This window comes from Muscardinus avellanarius (assembly GCF_963383645.1).
Source record: "Muscardinus avellanarius genome assembly, chromosome: 10".
Lineage (NCBI taxonomy): Eukaryota > Metazoa > Chordata > Mammalia > Rodentia > Gliridae > Muscardinus > Muscardinus avellanarius.
The window spans coordinates 63093377-63112816 of NC_137796.1; the positions used below are offsets into that span (position 1 = coordinate 63093377).

Genomic DNA, 19440 nt, shown 5'->3' on the forward strand with positions numbered 1-19440 from the left:
GGGACCCGGGGGAGGGAAGCCAAGGCCTGGTGGACTGGGCGTGGCTGGAAACTAGGGGAAAGGTCGTGCGCGGGAGGACGCGCTCCCGGAGAGGAGGAGATCCTCCGGGTTCTCCCACTTTCTTCCCAGAGCCTCGGGATCGACTTTTCCTTTCTTCTCCCCATGTCCCCACGCCTCTGAGGCCTCGCGTGTCTCCGGTTCTCTCCTTGCCAGCGTTCCAGTACCCTCCATGTCCGCAGTCCTCCCCTGTCCTCAGTTCCCCTCTACGCTGTGTCCACACCCTCTCCACGCGCCCAAGCTCCCTCGAGATTCCGCGCCCCTGAGTCCACTCCACGTTCGCGTTTCTATTTCCGCTAACCCCTCTCCCTCTCCGCATTCTCTATCGGCTATGTTCTGATGTCCTCCCTGAGCCTCTGCACCCCCACGGCGGCGGCCCCGGGTCCGAGTCCCCGTCCTCTCCGTGCTCATGTCCGCATGTCGCCCAGAAATGCACTTGGAGCCGCGACCCTAAAAGCCGTTCCTTTATTCCGTCCCAGGCAGGCGAGGTCACAGGCACACGGGGAAGCCGCTGATGGCGTCAGTGCTCTGCACGATCATGTCGGCCAGCAGAAAGCAGAAGCCTGGCAGGAGGGGAGCGGGTGGCGGGTGGGGGACGGTGGGTCCTGGGGCGGATGAACGGGCGGGCCCCGAGTTTGGGGAGTCGGGGCTTCAGGGGCGTCTCTGTCGGGTTTGTGGGATGAGGAGTGAGTGGAGTGCATTGGGGAGACCTGGAAGTCACTGTGGGGTTTCCAGGGAAAGCGGCTGGGGAGTCTCTGGGGCAGGGGGTCCTCTGGGCAATCTCCTCCACCCTCTTTCCAACTGTCCAGGTTACCCGCAAGAATAAAGAAGGGTAAAGCCAGCCACCCCGAAAAGTAGGACCAGGAGAAGAAAACGTCGCTCTTCCACGAGTTCTTGATGGTGTAGCCGGTCAAGGCGATCAGCAGCAGCAGCCCTGAATCGGGGCCGCACGCCGCCAGGTGAGCTGGGCCCGGGCCACGCCCCCTCAGAGCCCGCCCTCGGGCCACGCCCACCCCGCATCTTTGCCCCCTCCCCCTTCCGAGGCGGTCCTCTCGAGCCCCGCCCCCTCCCTGGGGCTCGGGCCGGGCTCCCTGGCGACCCCTGGTGGGGGCTGCAGCTGTCTCACCGCTGAGGAAGAGCGTAGAGATGGTCAGCTGGGCCCGCAGCGACTCGCCCTTATGGAACAGAATCCGCACCCCCATCAACATGCCCAAGAGGCCGAAGCCAGCCGTCAGCACCATGCACGCCCCGGTCACGGCCAGCGTGGCTGGGGAGAGCGGGCCGCATCAGCCCCGCACAGGCGCCGCCTCTGCCGCGACAGCTGGGGTCGCAACCTGGAGCTCCCTGGGCCCCCGCGCCCACCCTCGAGAGCCGCGCTTTCCCGACCCGGAGACAGGCGTGTGGACGAGGACTCAGGGCCACGTCGGGACGGGGAAACAAGCCCAAGAGTGGGGGTCTGCAGGGGCCGGGGCTGTGGAGGGCAGCTGGATCTGAGCTAGGGTGAAAGGGCTGGGGCGGGGCCTTGTCGCGGCCCCGGCTGCGGTGCTGGGGGGTCTGTATCGGGCTCTGGAGTGTGGTCTCATCGGGGCGGGCGGGCCTCACTCTGGCAGGGGATGTTGGAGCAGATGCTGTTGGTACACTCCTGCCACAGGCCACTGTGGCCCTCATGGTGGCGAATCCAGTAGTTGGTGGCGGTGGACAGCACGGTGAGGATGTTGGCCAAGAAGCTGAGGAACGCGCCCCCGAACTGAAGGCTGTTCTTCACCCCCATACCATGAAGGCCGCTGCCGAGGACCGCAGAGGCAGGATTGGCCCACACCCGGAGGCCTCACTTCCTGATGCCTCCCTCTCCCGGCACCCGGGCCTGAGGCCTCTACTTAGGGCCATCAGAAGGCCCCTCCATCAGATCCCTCCTCCCCAGGCTCCTCTCTTAGTAACTCTGCCTGGAGACCCACCATCCCCTCCTCTCAGACCCCGACCTTCCTACCAGAGACTGAGACTTCCTCACTGGAAGCCTCTGAGACCTTCACCCCCTGTCTTCCTAGGGACCTCCCTCCCCCAGTGGAATGTCCCTTCAGCCAGCCACCCCTACACAAACACACCTAACTTACTCACATCGAGCTTCCCAGGGCTTCTCAGACTCAGAGCCCAGAGGGGTGGGGGAAGGGAGACTGGGGCCTCTTTATGAGGCAGCAGAAGTTCCAGAACCCCTTCTGCAGTGGCCATTTAAAGAGACAACCCCAGGCCAGGTGTGGTGGTGGATGCTTGTAATCCCAGTATTTGGGAAGCTGAGACAGGAAGGTCATAGGTTCACAGCCAGCCTCAGCTATTATGTGAGGCCCTCCATGACTTAGTGAGACCCTGTTTCCAAATAAAAGATAAAACATAGGGTTGGGCATGTAACTCAAAGGTAGAATGCCCCTGGGTTCAATCACCAGTACCAAAAAAAAAAAAAAAAAAAAAAAAAAAGCTAGACATGATGATGCACACTTGTCATCCCACTATTTAGGAGGATTGTAGTTTGGAGGCCAACCTCAGCAACTTAGCAAGACCCTGTTCCAAAAAAAAAAAAAAGCCAGGCGTGGTGGCGCACACTTGTAATCCCAGCATTTGGGAGGCTGAGACAGGAGGATCGTGGTTCACAGACAGCCTCAGCTACTTAGTGAAGCCCTTTGCAACTCAATGAGACCCCATTTCAAAATAAAGAATAAAAAAATAGGGCTGGGGGTGTAGCTTGGAGGTAGAATGCCCCTGGGTTCCATCCCCAGTACTGCAAAATAAATAAGTAAAAATAAAAAGAGCTGGGGTATAGCTTGGAGATAGAATGACCCTTGGTTCAATCCGCCCTAAACAACTTAGCAAGACCTTATTTCAAAACAAAAAATTCAGCTGGGCATGGTGGCGCGTGCCTGTAATCCCAGTACTTGGGAGGCTGAGACAGGAGGATGGCAGGTTCACGGACAGCCTTGGCAGTTTAGAGAATCTCTGTTTCAAGATAAATAAATAAAATAGGCCTGGGAGTGTAGCTCAGCGGTAGAATGCCCCTGAGTTCAATTCCCAGTAATACACATACACACACACACACACACACACACACACAATCCTGAGGGGAAAGAAAAGGAAGGAAGAAAGAAAATAAAAGACAGTAAAGAAAGGGAGGGACAGACACAGGGTGCAGGGAGCCTGCGTTCACACAGGGCAGGAGCACCCTGCGTGCGGGTCTGGCCCCATCACCCTCCTGGGTACCCATAGTCACCCACCCATAGTCACCCACCATGCAGCTCATGTATGGTTGGCTTCTGTCTTGACTGAACGAATCTTAGAGAAGTCGGATCTCAGCCGGGCACAGTGGCGCACGCTTGCAATCCCAGTACTTGGGAGACTGAGACTGGAGGATGGCAGGTTCTCGACCAGCCTCAGCTATTTAGTGAGCCCCACACCCCGAGACTTAGCAAGACCATTTCAAAATAAAAAACAAAACATAGGGCTGGGCGGGGGGGTGTAGCTCGGAGGTAGAATGCCCCTGAGTTTCATCCCCAGTATTGCAAAATAAACCCCCAAAGAAAAATCAGATCTTAGCACATTTTTATTGAATGAAGAAATAAACGGAGGGGGACAGGGTGGGAGGGAGAAAGGGACAGAGGCAGAATCGCAGGCACTCATGTCCTCTGACGTTGGGAGAATGACGCCCCAAACCCATCCTCCTCTTTCACACGGCTTCGTAGCCAGGCCGGCGGGCACCGCAGTGAGCTCCCAGACTCAGAGCACCTGGGGCGGCCAGAGAACAATGAAGCACTTTCTCCCCTGCCCTGCACCCTTCCTGTCCCCAGCTGGGTGCCCCCCTCGCCCCCAGCTACCCAAGGAGATGGGCCTGGTAGTCACCTGCACAAAGCCAGAGGATAACTGAGACCCAGCCCAGGTAGAAGGACCAAGAGAAGAAGGTCTGGATCATGGGGTGCGGGGGCTGGCCACATCGTTCACTGGTGTACACCGCCATGGCCACCAACACGGAGAGGCCTAGGGATGAGGGAGGGAGAGGGAGAGAGGGGTCAGCCCCACTGGAGGAACTCATTGGCTCTAATGCCCAAGTCCAGCCCGGGTACCTGCAGCGAAGGCCGTGATGGTTGATACCAGGGGGCCACGGCCTGGGGCCGACAACGAAGGGATGCAGGACAAGACCAGGAAGCCCATGGACACCAGGCCCCACAGCGCAGCCAGGATACAGAAGGCCTGCGTCACGTGGACGTAGCCTGAGTGGAGACCAGACAACTTCTGAGCATCCGTTCCCCGCCGGCCACCCTCTCTCTGGAGACCCGCTCCCGCTTACCTGAGACTGTGTCCCGATGCCCCGTTGGCCAGAGACCTGAGTGAGATGAGCTATTGGGCCCCCTGGCCACGAACCAATAATTGGTGCTCAGAGCGACCAGAGAGGACGCCAGGCCCAGGCAGCCGGCGAGCAGGGCCAGCGACCGGCAAGGCTCCATCGGGGCGAGTGTTGGGTTTCTGGTCTCCGCGGAATCCAAAGTTTTCTGACCCAGACTGCTGGGCCTTGGGGAGCGGAGGAGGCTGTGAGCCCAGCTTCCTGGGGTCCCTGTGCACCAAAGCAGAAGCCAGCAAAGAGTAGCGATGGCTGGCAGCTAGGGGGCTTGTGCAACCACAGAGGAGGCCGGCTTGGCTTCACGGGTCCCAGCCGCGGCCGCCTCTTCTCACACCCTCCCTTCCTGGTGGCACAGACAACCAATGTCGTCCCTCAGCTCTCCGCTGGTCCCCCCTACTGTGTGTGGGGGGGCAGACCCTGGGGGTGTCTGATCTTCCGTGGTTTGGGTGGTGGCTTAGAACTTGCCTCTCTTGGTGGGTTCTGTACCCCCCTCAGCACCAGAGAGGACTTCCTGGAAGCGGTGAGAGAGACAGAGAAAGAGACACATGGGGGCCCAGAGGCGGGAGTTGGCCAATCAGGCTCCGGTGTGAGTTCAGAGAGAGGGGAGATGTGGCCAGAGCGGACAGTTGGGGGCCTGTCATGCTTTCCTGTGGTTTTGCAACCTTCCTTTCTGGGAAAGGAACACCCCCAGGTCCAGGGACTCCATCAAAGGAAGGGGACTGAGGGCCAGAACCTCAGGCCTAAGGGAGAGAGAGACGGGCCAGGGGCTCAGACTCCAGGTCCCTGGTTGAAGTTTATGTCCGGGACAGGCAAATAGGTGGAGAGGTAGGATTCTGAAAGGTTTGTGGAAAGAAAGATCTGTCCACATCTTCATCTGATAGAGTTCAGAGGTCGTTGTGCTTTGGTGTGGGGCCTCCAGCAGGGGTCTGGGGGACTCTTCACCAGGATCGGGGAGTCTGGGGAGGGGGATGGCAAATATGTCAGTGCAGCTGGGGCTGGTGGCACATGCTTGTAATCCCAGTACTTGGGAGGCTGAGACATGAGGATTGCAGGTTCAAGGCCAACCTCAGCAATTTAGTGAGACATTCAGCAAACTAGTGAGACCCTGTTTTGAACTAAAAAATAATACAAAATAGAACTGGGAATGTCCTCAGAGATAGAATACCCCTGGGTTCAATCCCCAGTACCACACATACGCACACATACACACAAAATAACAAAAAGGGGGTTGGGATATATCTTGGCAGTAGATGCCCTGCTTTTAATCCCCAGTACAAAAAAATTTTTAAAAAGTCAGTGCAGGATCCTCTGGCCCTCCAAGCTCTCGTCCCCTCCAACAACAGATCTTGGGCAAAGTTACCCAAACTTACCCAAAGTTACCCAGGAGCAGATATAAAGTACATGTGCCACAGCCCAGGTACAAGGCCCAAAACAACATGACAATGAACTGGGCCAGCAATCCCAGGACAGATGGTAAGGGGGAGCCGGAAACATCTCAGGAGGCTAAGGGGCCACTTCTGAGAGTGAGGACAGGCCCTCAGAGATGGGGGGAGGCCACCTGAGCAGCAGAACCATCAGCACAAAAACAGACATGGACAGGGCTCCAGCAGGGAGCAGCGGGACAGGGCTCGGGAAGTCTGGGCCACAGGCCTCTAAGGAGACCATAGGATTCTACCTTCAAGCTACATTCTCAGCCCTATTTTATTTTGAAAGGGTCTTGCTAAACTGCTGAAGTCTCACTAAGTAGCTGAGGCTGGCCTTGAACCTGGGATCCTCCTGGCTCAGCCTCCCAAGTACTGGAGGTAGCACGTGCCACCACTCCTGGCTTAAGTTTTGTTGTTGTTGTTTGTGTTTTCTGGGTTTTTTTGGTGGTACTGGAGTTCCTGGAAGCCCTTCTGCCTCCGGGCTACTCTCCCAGACCTATTTTATACTTTTTAAATTTGGAAACAGGGTCTCTTCAGCCAGCGCAGCTGACTTGGAACCTGCGTGATCCTCCTGTCTCCGCCTCCCAAGCGCGGGGATTACAAGCGTGCGCCACCACGCCCGGCCTTGGCTTTATTTTTTTGTTGTTGTTGTTTTTGTTTTGAAACAGGGTCTCACTAAGTTGCTAAGGATTTCATTATACTGCTGAGGCTGGCCTTGAATCTGCAATCTTCCTGTCTCAGCCTCCCAAATATTGGGACTATAGGCCTGTACCACCATGCCTGACTATAGATACATTTTTGGGGGGTCTGGAGATGGAACCCAGGGGCATTCAACCTCCGAGCTACACCCCCACCCTATATTTTATTCTTTCTTTCTTTCTTTATTTATTTGGTGGTACTGGGGTTCCTGGAAGCCCTTCTACCTCCGGGCTACACTCCCAGACCTACTTTTACATTTTTGTTTGGAAACAGGGTCTCCTAAACCAGCGCGCGTGGCTGGCTTCGAACCTGCGCGATCCTCCTGTCTCTGCCTCCCAAGCGCGGGGATTACAAGCATGCGCCACCACGCCCGGCTTATTCTTTATTTTTAAACAGGGTCTCACTACATTACGGAGGGCCTCACTAAGTAGCTGAAGCTGTCCGTGAACTGCCATCCTCCAGTCTCAGCCTCCCGAATGCTGGGATTACAAGTGTGTGCCTCCACGCCCGGCTAGATACATTTTTTTTAAGGTAGAGCCAATATTATTTGCTCATAGACCAGTCGTTGGATGTGACAGAAAGGAGGAAGTGAGGAAGATCCCAATGTTTTGGGTGTAAGCACCTGTATAAAAATGATATTGTCATGGCGCATGCCAGTAATTCCAGTACTTGAGAGGCTGAGACGGGAGGATCGCAGGTTCAAAACCAGCCTCAGCAACTTAGTGAGGCCCTCTGCAACTTAGTGAGACCCTTTTTCAAAAGAAAAATAAGTAAATAATAAAAAAAAAATAGGGCTGAGAGGCATAACTCAGAGGTAGAACTCTCCTGGGTTCAATTCTCTTTACCACACACACGAAAATGATAATGTCATTTCCTAAGATGGGAGAGACTGTGGAGGACTCGGGGGTGTGAGAGAGATAGACAGCGAGAGGTCAGTAACTTATTTTTAGACCTGTGACATTTGAGATACCGCTTCTTTTCAAACAGAAACATTGAGTCAGTAGGTGGAGATCTGAATCTGGAGTTATAATTATAACATCATTATTATTGCTAGAGTAAGTTCCTATAAATATGATTACTGCAATAAGCCTGGGTAAATATTTCTTTCTATATAGGCCCCAACAAATTATTGTTACTGAAGGCCTCAATTTTCATTATGATTAGAGGAAGCCTTTATAAAGATAAGTATTATTATTATTTGAGGAGGCCCTAATAAATAATATTTTAAGTAATAAACCTCTATGCATATAGTGTTTGTTTGTTTGTTTGTTTGTTTGTTTTGTGGTACTGGGGTTTGAACCCAGAGATACTCTACTTCTGAGCTACATCCCTACCCTTTTTATTATTTTTATTTTATTTATTTATTTATTTATTTATTTATTTATTTTGTGGTACTGGGGTTCCTGGAAGCCCTTCTACCTCCGGGCTACACTCCCAGACCTATTTTTACATTTTATATTTGGAAACAGGGTCTCCTAAGCCAGCGCGCGCGGCTGGCTTCGAACCTGCGCGATCCTCCTGTCTCCGCCTCCCAAGCGCGGGGATTACAAGCGTGCGCCACCACGCCCGGCCTTATTATTTTTATTTTAAAGCAGGGTCTCACTAAGTTGCTGAGGCTGGCCTTGAGCCTGCGATCCTCCTGTCTCACCTCTCAAATGCTGGGATTATAGGCAGGTACCAATGCATTTATCAGCATAGGCTATAATAAACACTTTTATTACTAGAATTCACCTTACTAACTAGTCTTATTATCTTATGAGAGGCATCAGTAAACCTCCAGGCAGTTGGTATTCGCTTTTTTTTTCTTTTTCTTTTTTTTTTTTTTGGTACTGGGGATGGAACCCAGGGGCATTCTCCCTCCGAGCTACACCTCAATTGCCAGAGCCAGACGGCAAAAGTACGGGTTCTGAAGAGAGGCGTGAGGATGAAGAATTCAACTCCTAGAATTTGATTCAAAGAATTTTTTTTAAAAATTCTAACATGGGGGGACCGCCAGCCTACTATCTCTACTGGCCGACCCCTGCTCCTGGGTCAATATCTCTACTGGTCGACGACTACTCCTGGGTCAGTATTCTCTATTGGACCAACAATGGGTTTATTTCTCTAGAGGTATTTATACAGTTACAGGTCAATCAACATCCCCGTGCTATCACCACCAGAATACAATAGAGACCAATCCAAAGCACATACATTACAGGTAGGTTATTCAGTACCCTCGTGCCATCACCACCTGATCTTCTCTCAGACCTTTTACTTTGAATTTTCCATGACCCCAAACCTTGTTGACTCTGGGAGAAGGACAGTCAGCTGAGTCAGAAATATTCTTTTAGGGGAAAACCTTAATGGCTTCCCACACTCAACCCTATTTTTTATTCTTTATTTTGAAACAGGGTCTCACTGAGTTGCAAAGGGCCTCAGTAAATAGTAGCTGAGGCTGTCTGCGAACCGCGATCCTCCCGTTTCAGCATCCTGAATGCTGGGATTACAATTGTACACCACCATGCCCGGCTGACATTTATTTATTGAATAAACCAATGAGTAAACAGAAGGTCAAGTCACACTGGTGTGAAGAGGCAGGTATGAGCTCCTGGTGTGATTAGAGGGGCCAATCTGGGGAGAAGAGAGGAGGCCGGGAGAGCCCACTAGAGCTGGGTGGGGAGGCAGGAAAGTTGTTTTTTGTTTTTTTTTTTGGTCCTGGGCATTCTACCTCCAAGCCCCCCACCCCCACATACACACACACACACACACACACACACACACACAGAGCCCTATTTATTTATTTATTTGTTTATTTATTTATTTATTTAGAAACACTATGTTCCTAAGAGTCTCACTAAGCTGCCTCAAACCTGCGTTCTTCCTATTTCAGCCTCCCAAGTACTGGGAATTCAGGCATAAACCGTCATGCCCAGCTTGGGTTTTTTGTTTATTTGTTTGTGTTTAGTTTGCTTCTGAGATCAGAACTAAACTTTCTTTCTTTTCTTTAGCTTATTATCATACACATCCATTTCTAGACTTACTAACCTGACGAAGTGTTGGGTGGGGACTGTGTGACTTTTTTCCGTTCCCATCCCTACAGAAACCAAGACGGCCGGGCCACCTGCCTCATACACACGACCGTGCACACCTCTTTCTCACCCCAACCCAAGGATTCACACTTGAGTAGTTTCACATCAGTTTTATTAGTCCCCAGAATGTCGCTCTAAAGGATATTCTGTTTCTCTAACAACCAGTCTGGCAGGTGGGGGCTTAAATCTTCTCATCTCTCTCCCACCAGGCCCTATAATCTTCCTCCTTTCCCCCCCGCAGGACACAGAAGTCAGGGGCCCCCGCCCAGAGTTCAGGCCTGAGCCCCCTCATCCTCCCAGGAACCAGGTTTTCAGGCCTCTAGCCCTGCCCCCTCCTCCGCAGTGACCTTTCAACTTGGATGAAGTCGGGCTCAGCGGGGAGTGGACAGGCGCCGGCACTCGTGCATCCGATAGGCACACATGTAGAAAATCCCTGCAGGAGAAGAGATCCCGGTTCATGGGAAGCTCTCCTCGCCCCTCCCCACCCCAAGGGACCAGACCCAGCAACCCTTCCTGCCCAGGGAAATATAGTCCCCAGAGACCTTGGGTCTGGTGTCTGCCTTTTTTGGGAGGATTAAACCCAGAAGCATTCTACCTCTGAGCTATGCCCCAAGTCCCCTCATTCTTTCCTTCTTCCTTTCTCCTTCCTTCCTTCCTTCCTTCCTTCCTTCCTTCCTTCCTTTCTTCCTCCTTCCTCTCTTCCTCCCTCCTCCCTCCCTCCTTCCCCTTTCTTTCTTTCTTTCTTTCTTCCTTTCTTTCTTTCTTTTTTTGAACCAGGGTCTCACTAGGTTGCTAAGAGTCTCGCTATGTTGCTGAGGCTGGCCTTGAACCTGGGGTCCTACTGTCTCAGCCTCCCAAGTACTGGGACTGCAGACGTGTGCCACCACGCCCTGCCGGGATCTGCCTCTGAACTCAGGGCTGTGGGGTCCCTGCGGGACAGCCCGTCATCTCACCCTCTGAAGTGCCCACCCTGTGTCAGACTTCGATCTTCCCAGCCCTTGGCCCCAGTACCTGCAAAGAAAGTCATGAGCAGGGCCACCCAGCCCAGGATGTAAGACCAGGAAAAGCGCCAGTCTCCGAAGCGGCGGCCCAGGAAGCTGACGGTGACTCCAGTGTAAATGGCCAAGGCCAACAGGACGAAAAGGGCTGGGGAGAGAGGCAGGGAGGAGTGGCTGGGCAGGGGATGGGGCTGGGTTTGAAGGTGGTCAGAGAGTTGGAAATGGGGATGGGGTGGAGATTGGGGAAAGGGGTAGGTGGGGTGGAGCTAGGGATAAGGTGAGATGGGTTTGGCTTAAAAAGGAAAATAAAGAGCTGAGCATGGTGGTAGCTCACACTTGTAATTCCAGTACTTGGGAGGCTGAGACAGGAGGATCGTGCAGGTTCGAAGCCAGCCTCAGCTACTTAGTGAGGCCCTCCACAACTTAGGGAGACCCTCTTTCCAAATAAAAAAAAAAATATATATATATATATATATAATAGGTCTGGGAAGATAGTCCAGAGGTAGTAAGCCCCTGGGTTCAATCCCTAGTACCATAAAAAAGAAAAAAAAGAAGAAAAAGGGAGAGTAAAGATGATTTAGAGGGTTGGGATCAGGATGGGGATGGGTCAGGGTTGGATTGTACAATAAAGAATTTGAAGCTGGGCACAGTGCCCCATGCCTGTAACCCCAGTACTTGGGAGGCTGAGACAGAAGACACACAGGTTTGAAGCCAGCAACTTAGCAAGAACTTGTTTCCAAATAAAAAATAAAAAGGTTGTAATCCCAGCATTTGGGAGGCTGAGACAGGTAGATCATGGTTCGTGGACCATCTCAGCTACTTAGTGAGGCCCTTTGCAACTCAGTGGAGACCCTGTTTCAAAATAAAGAATAAAAAATAGGGTTGGGGATGTAGCTCAGAGGTAGACTGCCCCCTGGGTTCCATCCCCAGTACTGCTTATTTGCTAAATAAATTAATTGCTTATTTAATAAAATAGGTATAGGTGTAGCCCAGAGGTAGAACACCCCTGGGTTCCATCCCCAGTACCACGAAGAAGAAGAAGAAGAAGAAGAAGAAGAAGAAGAAGAAGAAGAAGAAGAAGAAGAAGAAGAAGAAGGAGGAGGAGGAGGAGGAGGAGGAGGAGGAGGAGGAGGAGGAGGAGGAGGAGGAGGAGGAGATTTGAAGCTGGGCCATGCCTGTAATCCCAGTCAGTACTTGGGAGGCTGAGACAAGAAAATCACAGGCTCAAGGCCAGTTCATGCTAACTTAGTGAAACCCTGTCTCAAAGTTAAAAATAAAAAGAGCTGGGGGGTTGTTTGCTCATGGGTAAAGTGCCCCTAGGTTCAGTTCCTAGAAACCCCCCAAATTCTTTTGCACGAGGTGTCGGGGTACACAGCTGTAATCTGAGCCAGGAGGATCTCAGATTTGAGGCCAGCCTTGGCAACTCAGTGATACCCTGTTATCAAATAAAAACTAAAATGAGACTGGGAGTGTAGCACAGAGATAGAATGCCTCTGGGTTCATTTCCACACACACAATTTATTTATTTATTTATTTTTGAGTAGTTGTTTTCTCTGGTTCCCTGTAGGGAGGGTAAATCCTTAGGATTCCCTCAGTAACAGGAGTGTCCTTTTCTTTTGGAGCCCTTGAGACCACTCATGAGTTGGTAAGATGAGATGACTGGGTACGGGGTGGTCACTGGAAAGACTAACGGCTCATGATGTGAGGGTTGGGGCTTTGACCCGGATGCTTTCAGCCCAACCTCTTGGGAAGGGGGAGCCTTGGTCTTTGGCCAGCAATTCTATCCATGATGTCTGTGTAATGAAGCCGACAAGAACTTGCCCTGTGCTCCTTCAGGATTCTGGTCCGGAGTTACATCCTTTCTAACAAAGCTGTACTTTAAGTAGAGCACTTTTCCGAGGTACTGGGGCTGGAACCCAGGGGCTCTTCTATCTCCGGGCTATATTCCCAGACCTATTTATACTTTATTTGGAAACAGGGTCTCACTAAGTTGCTGAGAGCCTCACTCAGTAGCTGAGGCTGGCTTCGAACCTGTGCGACCCTCCTGTCTCAGCCTCCCAAGCGCTGGGATTGTAAGGGTGCGCCACCACGCCCGGCTTCCTGAAGTTTTTGTTTTGTTTTGTTTGTACTGGGAATTGAACTCAAGGATATTTTGTCTCCAAATTATACCCCCAACCTTTTCTTTCTTTTCCTTTCCTTTCCTTTTCTTTTCTTTTCTTTTCTTTCTTTTTCTTTTTTTTTTTTTTTTTTTTTTTTGGTACTGGGGATTGAACTCAGGGACACTTGATCTCTGAGCTATACCTCCAGCCATATTCTATTTTTATTCTTTTTTTTTTTTTCAATACTGGGGATGGAACTCAGGGGCATTCTGCCTCCAAGCTACACCCTTGGTCTTATTTTTTAGTCTTTTTTTTATTGTTTTGGAACAGGGTCTCACTGAGTTGGGAAGGGCCTCACTAAGTAGCTGAGGCTGTCCGCAAACCCGATCCTCCGATCCTCTGGTCTCCGCCTCCCGAATGCTGGGATTCCAAGCATGTGCCACCATGCCCGACCTATTTTTATTCTTGAAACAGGGTTTCACTAGATTGATGAGACTCTCACTACTTGCTGAGGCCACCCTCAAACCTGTGTTCCTCCTGACTCAGCCTCCCACATACTGGGATTACAGGCATGCGCCACCATGCCCAGCTAACCCCTTTATATTTGTTTTATTTTGAATATTTATTTATTTATTTATTTATTTTGAATATTTATTTTAGGGCCTTGCTAGATTGCTGAGGCTGGCCTTCAACCCGAGATCCTCCTGTCTCAGCCTCTGGAGGACTGAGATTACAGGTGTGCGCTACTGTGCCCAGCAGCACTTTTCCAGGTTGTGTGAATTGTTCCAATACATTTTTGAACCTGAGTGGGTCTCAGGAATTCCTTGAATTTGTAGTCAGCTACTTAAGAGTGAGGATACCCTGGGGACCCCACTTGCAGCTTGTGTTTAGGGACTGTTCCCCTGACTTATACAATCTGGCACCCACTCTAGGTGGTTGAGGCTGGAATTCAAGCGCAGTACACCAATTGGTGTCAGATTATGCCGGAATTTAAAATGGCCATGCCTGGGCCGGGCATGGTGGCGCACGCTTGTCATCCCCGCGCTTGGGAGGCAGAGACAGGAGGATGGCGCAGGTTCGAAGCCAGCCGCGCGCGCTGGCTTAGGAGACCCTGTTTCCAAATAAAAAAATGCAAAAATAGGTCTGGGAGTGTAGCCCGGAGGTAGAAGGGCTTCCAGGAACCCCAGTACCACCAAAAAATAAAAAAAAAATAAAAAAAAATGGCCATGCCCAGGGAAGAGGAAGGAGGGGGGATAAGGTGAAGGAGGAAGAAGAAGGAAGGAAAGAAAGGAAGAAGGAAGGAAGAAAGAAAAAGGAGGAGAGAAAGGAAGAAGAAATGTGAGGAGAAGAAGGAAAAAAGAAAGTTGGGTGTGGTGGCCCACGCTTGTAATCCCAGCATTTGGGAGGCTGAGACAGGAGGGTCACAGTTCTCCGACAGCCTCAGCTACTTAGTGAGGCCCTTTGCAACTCAGTGAGACACTGCTTCAAAATAAAGAACAAAAATAGGGCTGGGGGTGTAGCTCGGAGGTAGAATGCTCCTGGGTTTCACAAGTTTCATCTTTCACAAGCCAGGCTTGGTGGCATATGCTTGCAATCCTGGTACTTGGGAGGCTGAGACAGGAGGATCATAGGTTCTCGGCTATTCTCAGGTTGTTGTTTTTTTTTTTTTTTTCTTTCTTTTCCAGATCTGGAGATGGAAACCAGGGGTATTTGACCCATGAGCTACACCCCCTGCCCTATTTTTTATTCTTTATCTTGAAACAGGGTCTCACTAAGTTGTAGAGGGCCTCACTAAGTAGCTGAGGCTGTCCAAGAACCTGGATTCTTCAGTCTCAGCCTCCAGAATGCTGGGATTACAAGCGTGTGCCACCACACCTGGCTTATCCTCAGCTATTTAATGAGGCCCTCCACAACTTACTGAGACCCTGTTTCAAAATAAAGAATAAAATATAGGGCTGAGGGTGTAGCTTGGAGGAAGAATGCCCCTGGGTTCCATCCACAATCCTCAGCTATTTAATGAGGCCCTCCACAATTTACTGAGACCCTGTTTCAAAATAAAGAATAAAATATAGGGCTGAGGGTGTAGCTTGGAGGAAGAATGCCCCTGGGTTCCATCCACAATCCTCAGCTATTTAATGAGGCCCTCCACAATTTACTGAGACCCTGTTTCAAAATAAAGAATAAAATATAGGGCTGAGGGTGTAGCTTGGAGGAAGAATGCCCCTGGGTTCCATCCACAATCCTCAGCTATTTAATGAGGCCCTCCACAATTTACTGAGACCCTGTTTCAAAATAAAGAATAAAATATAGGGCTGAGGGTGTAGCTTGGAGGAAGAATGCCCCTGGGTTCCATCCACAATACTGCAAAAAATAAAGAAGGAAGGAAGGAGAGAGGGAGAGGGAGAGGGAGAGGAGAAAAGCCAGGTGTGGTGGCGCATGCTTGTAATCCCAGCATTTGGGAGGCTGAGACCGGAGGATCATGGTTCGTGGACAGCCTCAGCTACTTAGTGAGGCCCTCGGCAACTTAGTGAGACCCTGTTTCAAACATAAAGAATAAAAAATAGGGCAGAAGGTGTAGCTCGGAAGTCAAATGCCCCTGGGTTCCATCCCCAGACACCCCTCCCCCCAGAGAGAGAGAGAGAGAGAGAGAGAGAGGAAGGGAGGAATGGAGAGGGGGAGGGAGGGGAGAGGACATGGGGCTGACGCTGGTTTTGGAGCTGTGGTGGGTTGAGATGAGGGTGGGTGGCTGGGCTGAGGGCAGGGGCTGCGGTGGTGCTGGGCTGGGCCTGGGCTGCAGGTGAGGATCGCAGGAGCTGGAGCTGGCGGGGGTGGGGCGGGCTCACTCACTGGAGGCAAAAAACATGATGCCAGCGGAGAAGGGCCGGGAGAGGCGCGTGAAGGTGGACTGCTGGGCGAAGGCCAGGATGCCCGTGATGATGCCGGCGGTGGCGCACAGGGAGGACAGGATCATGAAGGCGCGGGTGGCGTTCCAGTAGGCTGTGGAAACATCCCCCGGTCATTCCGTGCCTCCGGGGCCCTCAGCGAGCGTGCTGCTGCTCCCGGAACCAGAATGCCTGCCCCCTCTCTGGTTTCTCCTTCACAGCTCAGCAAATGCACTTTGTTTCTCACCTGGGAACTCCTACTCATCCTCCAAGGCCCCGCTCTCATGACCTCCCTAAAAAGCATCGCTCGCCTCCTGGGCATCGTGCTCGCCTGCTGCTCTGGCTTGTGACTCTGTCTCCCCCTGCAGCCTGACTTCTCCCTGAGGGCTGAAGGGGTTGGGTGGTTCTTGCCACAAACACTCAGCACAGGAGCACAGGTGTGGTTTGTACTCAAGCTTGGAGACATGTTTGCTGAATGAATGAATGAATGAATGAATGAATGCTGATTCTCTATATCCTCCTGCCAATCATTCTTTTCTCCCTCTGCCTGCATTCCTCTCCTCTCCTCCCCCTCCTCCTCCTCCTCCTCCTCCTCCTCCTCCTCTTCTTCTTCTTCTTCTTCTTCTTCTTCTTCTTCTTCTTCTTCTTTTCTCTCTCTCTCTCTCTCTCTCTCTCTCTCTCTCTCTCTCTCTCTGTCTCTTTGTAATAGAGACTGAATGATTGAATCCAAGGGTATTCTACTTTCGACTTATACCCCAGACTTATTTATTTATTTATTTATTGCGGGTCTGGGGATGGAACCCAGGGGGATTCAACCTCCGAGCTATACCCCCTGCCCAATTTTTTATTCTTTATTTTGAAACCGGGTCTCACTGAGTTGCAGAGGGCCTCACTAAGTAGCTGAGGCTGTCCGCGAACCACGGTCCTCTGGTCTCAGCCTCCCGAATGCTGGGATGACAAGCATGAGCCACCACGCCCGGCTCAGACCCTTTTATTTTTTATTTTGAAACAGGGTCTCACTTACTTGCTGAGACTGTCCTCAAACCTGCAATCCTCCTGTCTCAGCCTCCCAAGGACTGGGATTACAGGTGTACGCCATCACACCCCAGTCTCTATCATTCTCTCTTCTATTTTCTTCAGGCCCCTTACCCCTATCTGAGAAGCCTTCTTTTTTTTTTTATTGCTTTTAACTTGTTTATAGTATCTGTCTTTTCCCATCACAGTTTCAGCTCTGGGGAGACAGGAGCCTCCTTCCCAGGCCTCTAGCACTCTGTATCCCCCATTCCCCCATTCCCTCCACGTCTTCCATTCATCAGTTGCGTTTAGCCCCTCAAAAGTAAATCAAGGGCTGGGCATGGTGGTGCGTGCTTGTAATCCCAGCATTTGAGAGGCTGAAACAGGAGGATCGTGGTTCAGGACCAACCCCAGCTACTTAGTGAGGCCCCTTACAACTCAGTGAGACCCTGTTTCCAAATAAAGAATAAAACATAGGGTTGGGGGTATAGCTCGGAGATAGAATGCCCCTGGGTTCCATCCCCTGCACCATGAAAAAAAAAAAACACAAAAAAAGCAATTGAGGGCTGCCTCAGTTTACCCCTTCGGCAAATGGATATCACGCCACCGCTCTCTCAGGGCTGGTTCTGAGAGATGGGGAGGTGAGACCCACCTGAGCCCGGGGTTGCGTGGAGACGCCGCTTCCTCTCAATCCCATCAGGACAATGTCTGACTATTTGAGGTCTGACCTGGCTGTTTTGTTTTTTGGTGCTGCGGCTTGAACCCGGGGAGGTTCTACCTTTAAACTACACCCCCCAGCCCACTTTTTTTGAAACAGGGTCTCACTAAGTTGCTGAGGCTGGCCTTGAACCTGGAATCCTCCTGTCTCAGCCTCCCAAGTGTTGGCATTACATTTATGAACCACTAGGTCTGCTGCTGGTCTGTCTATTTATATACACAGTTAAGTCACTCTCCTGGCATTGCTTGGAGATAGCAGAGGGTTAACCCCTATAAAATGCTTAAAATAATAGCTCATAGGACATAGTAGGCACTAAATAATGAATGAATGTCGTTATTATTCCTGTTACTAGTAGCATACAATATATTAATATGTTAAATATTGTGCAATAGAATTCATAATTTATAGACTATTATAAAATACATTAAATAAATATATATTGTTATCACATACCCTATGCATAATATAATATATTAATATACTATATAAAATATATTATGTAATATACTAATCTATCTCTCTTTTTGGGGGGTTACTAGGGATTGAATCTAGGGGCATGCTACCTCCAAGATACACCCCCCCCACATCCATTTTATCTTGAAATAGGGTCTTGCTGCTGCGCGTGGTGGCGCACGCTTGTAATCCCCGTGCTTGGGAGGCTGAGACAGGAGGATCGCACAGGTTCGAAGCCAGCCTTAGCTACTTAATGAGGCTCTCAGCAACTTAGTGAGACCCTGTTTCTAATAAAATATAAAATAGGTCTGGGAGTGTAGCCCAGATGTAGAAAGCCCCTGGGTTCCACCCCCAGTACCACCAAAAAAAAAAAAAAAAAAAAGAAGAAGAAGAAGAAGAAAAAGAAATAGCGTCTTGCTAAATTGCTAAGGCTGGCCTCAAACCTGCAATCCTCCTTTCTCAAATTCCCGAGTACTAGGATTGCAGGAGTATACCACCATTCCCAGTTATACACACTCTATCTCTACACACACACACACACACACACACACACGAGACATGGTCTGACATGCCACAAGCAGTAAAGAGTATTTCCCTCTGTATTCAGCACATTCACAGCTTCTGTATCCCTCCCCAGTCCCTGGCTCAAACACGGGGCTAAAGCCGATGTCTATAAAATGTGGCTTGCCAACCCCAGCCCCAGTGCCGGGCCTGACACCTTTTTTGTGTCAGCAAATGCCACCTCCCCGGCCTAACCTCCAAACGGGTGCTCCTTGCCCTGCAACCAGAAAACCACCCCGGCTGCCCCGCGTCCCGGGCAGCCTTGGGCTGGCCCCTGTGGCCCAGGCGCCGCCGCTGAGGCTCACCGATGCTCTCCGTCTGCAGGTAGCACTTGTTGCCCAGGCAGTACCGCCACAGGCCCTGGTGGGCGAAGGACCCCGACAGCCGGTACTGCATCCAGTGGTCCGTCGCTGTGGCCACCACCAGAAGGATGGTCCCCACCCAGGCACAGAAGAGGCCGCCACCCATGAAGCTGTACATGGTGATCTGTGGGGAAGGGGAGAGAAGGGGCTGGGGGCTGGACTCCTGGGTCCTGGTGGAGGAAGGGACTTGGGGAGGAGAGACCAGGGACCCTGGAGTCCTTTGAGAGGAGCAAACTGGGTGCCTGGCCTGAGTCCTAGGGGAGGAGGAGGCTGGGGGAAGGAACCCCTGAATCTTGAACAGGAAGAGGCTAGGGGTTTGGATTCCTGGGTCCTAGGGGAGGAGAGAGCTGAGGAAGGGACCCCTAAGTCTCGAACAGGCGGAGACTGGGGGCCTGGATTCCTGGGTCCTAGAGGAGGAGGGGACTGGGATGCCACGCCCTGGGGAGAGGAGGAGGGGCTGCGCGCCTAGAACCCTGGATCCTGGGGAAGGAGCTGCAGGTGCCATATCTGGTGCCTACCTGAGTGGCAGAGCCTGCTCTGAGCCCTCCTTCCGCCAAAGCCCCTCTGCGCAGACTGAGCTGAGCCAGGTCGCTGCTTTCTCTGACCCGTGGGGTCCCCCAAATCCCTTAAGCCTCCCCGCACAATGGCCCCATGGCCCAGCAGCTTCCAGCAGCCAGAAATGCAGTGGTGGCAGAGGCCGGGAATGGAATTCGCTGAAGCAGGGATC

General features: G+C 51.6%; 3 protein-coding genes across 4 annotated transcripts; all 3 read right to left on the reverse strand.

Moving 5' to 3' along the window:
• Positions 1-546: 546 nt before the first annotated feature.
• On the reverse strand, positions 547-1828 carry CLDND2 (claudin domain containing 2; the record flags this gene model as incomplete). The annotated part of the gene is made up of 4 exons (XM_080703694.1): positions 547-620; positions 872-1021; positions 1184-1324; positions 1660-1828. 4 exons carry the CDS (start codon positions 1826-1828, stop codon positions 547-549), a joined length of 534 nt encoding a protein of 177 aa, XP_080559820.1.
• Positions 1829-3766: 1938 nt separating this feature from the next.
• On the reverse strand, positions 3767-4541 carry NKG7 (natural killer cell granule protein 7; the record flags this gene model as incomplete). Its single annotated transcript, XM_080703696.1, has 4 exons — positions 3767-3825; positions 3940-4074; positions 4161-4307; positions 4385-4541. 4 exons carry the CDS (start codon positions 4539-4541, stop codon positions 3767-3769), a joined length of 498 nt encoding a protein of 165 aa, XP_080559822.1.
• Positions 4542-9997: 5456 nt separating this feature from the next.
• On the reverse strand, positions 9998-18831 carry LIM2 (lens intrinsic membrane protein 2; the record flags this gene model as incomplete). 2 transcript variants are annotated; one of them, XM_080704599.1, is made up of 4 exons in its annotated part: positions 9998-10059; positions 10638-10772; positions 15571-15720; positions 18657-18831. In XM_080704599.1, the coding sequence occupies 4 exons, from the start codon at positions 18829-18831 to the stop codon at positions 9998-10000; spliced, it is 522 nt and encodes a 173-aa protein (XP_080560725.1). The 2 variants fall into 2 exon arrangements, with proteins under 2 accessions (XP_080560725.1, XP_080560724.1); XM_080704598.1 differs by having other exon boundaries at positions 15571-15728; positions 18533-18831.
• Between the last annotated feature and the right edge of the window lie 609 nt (positions 18832-19440).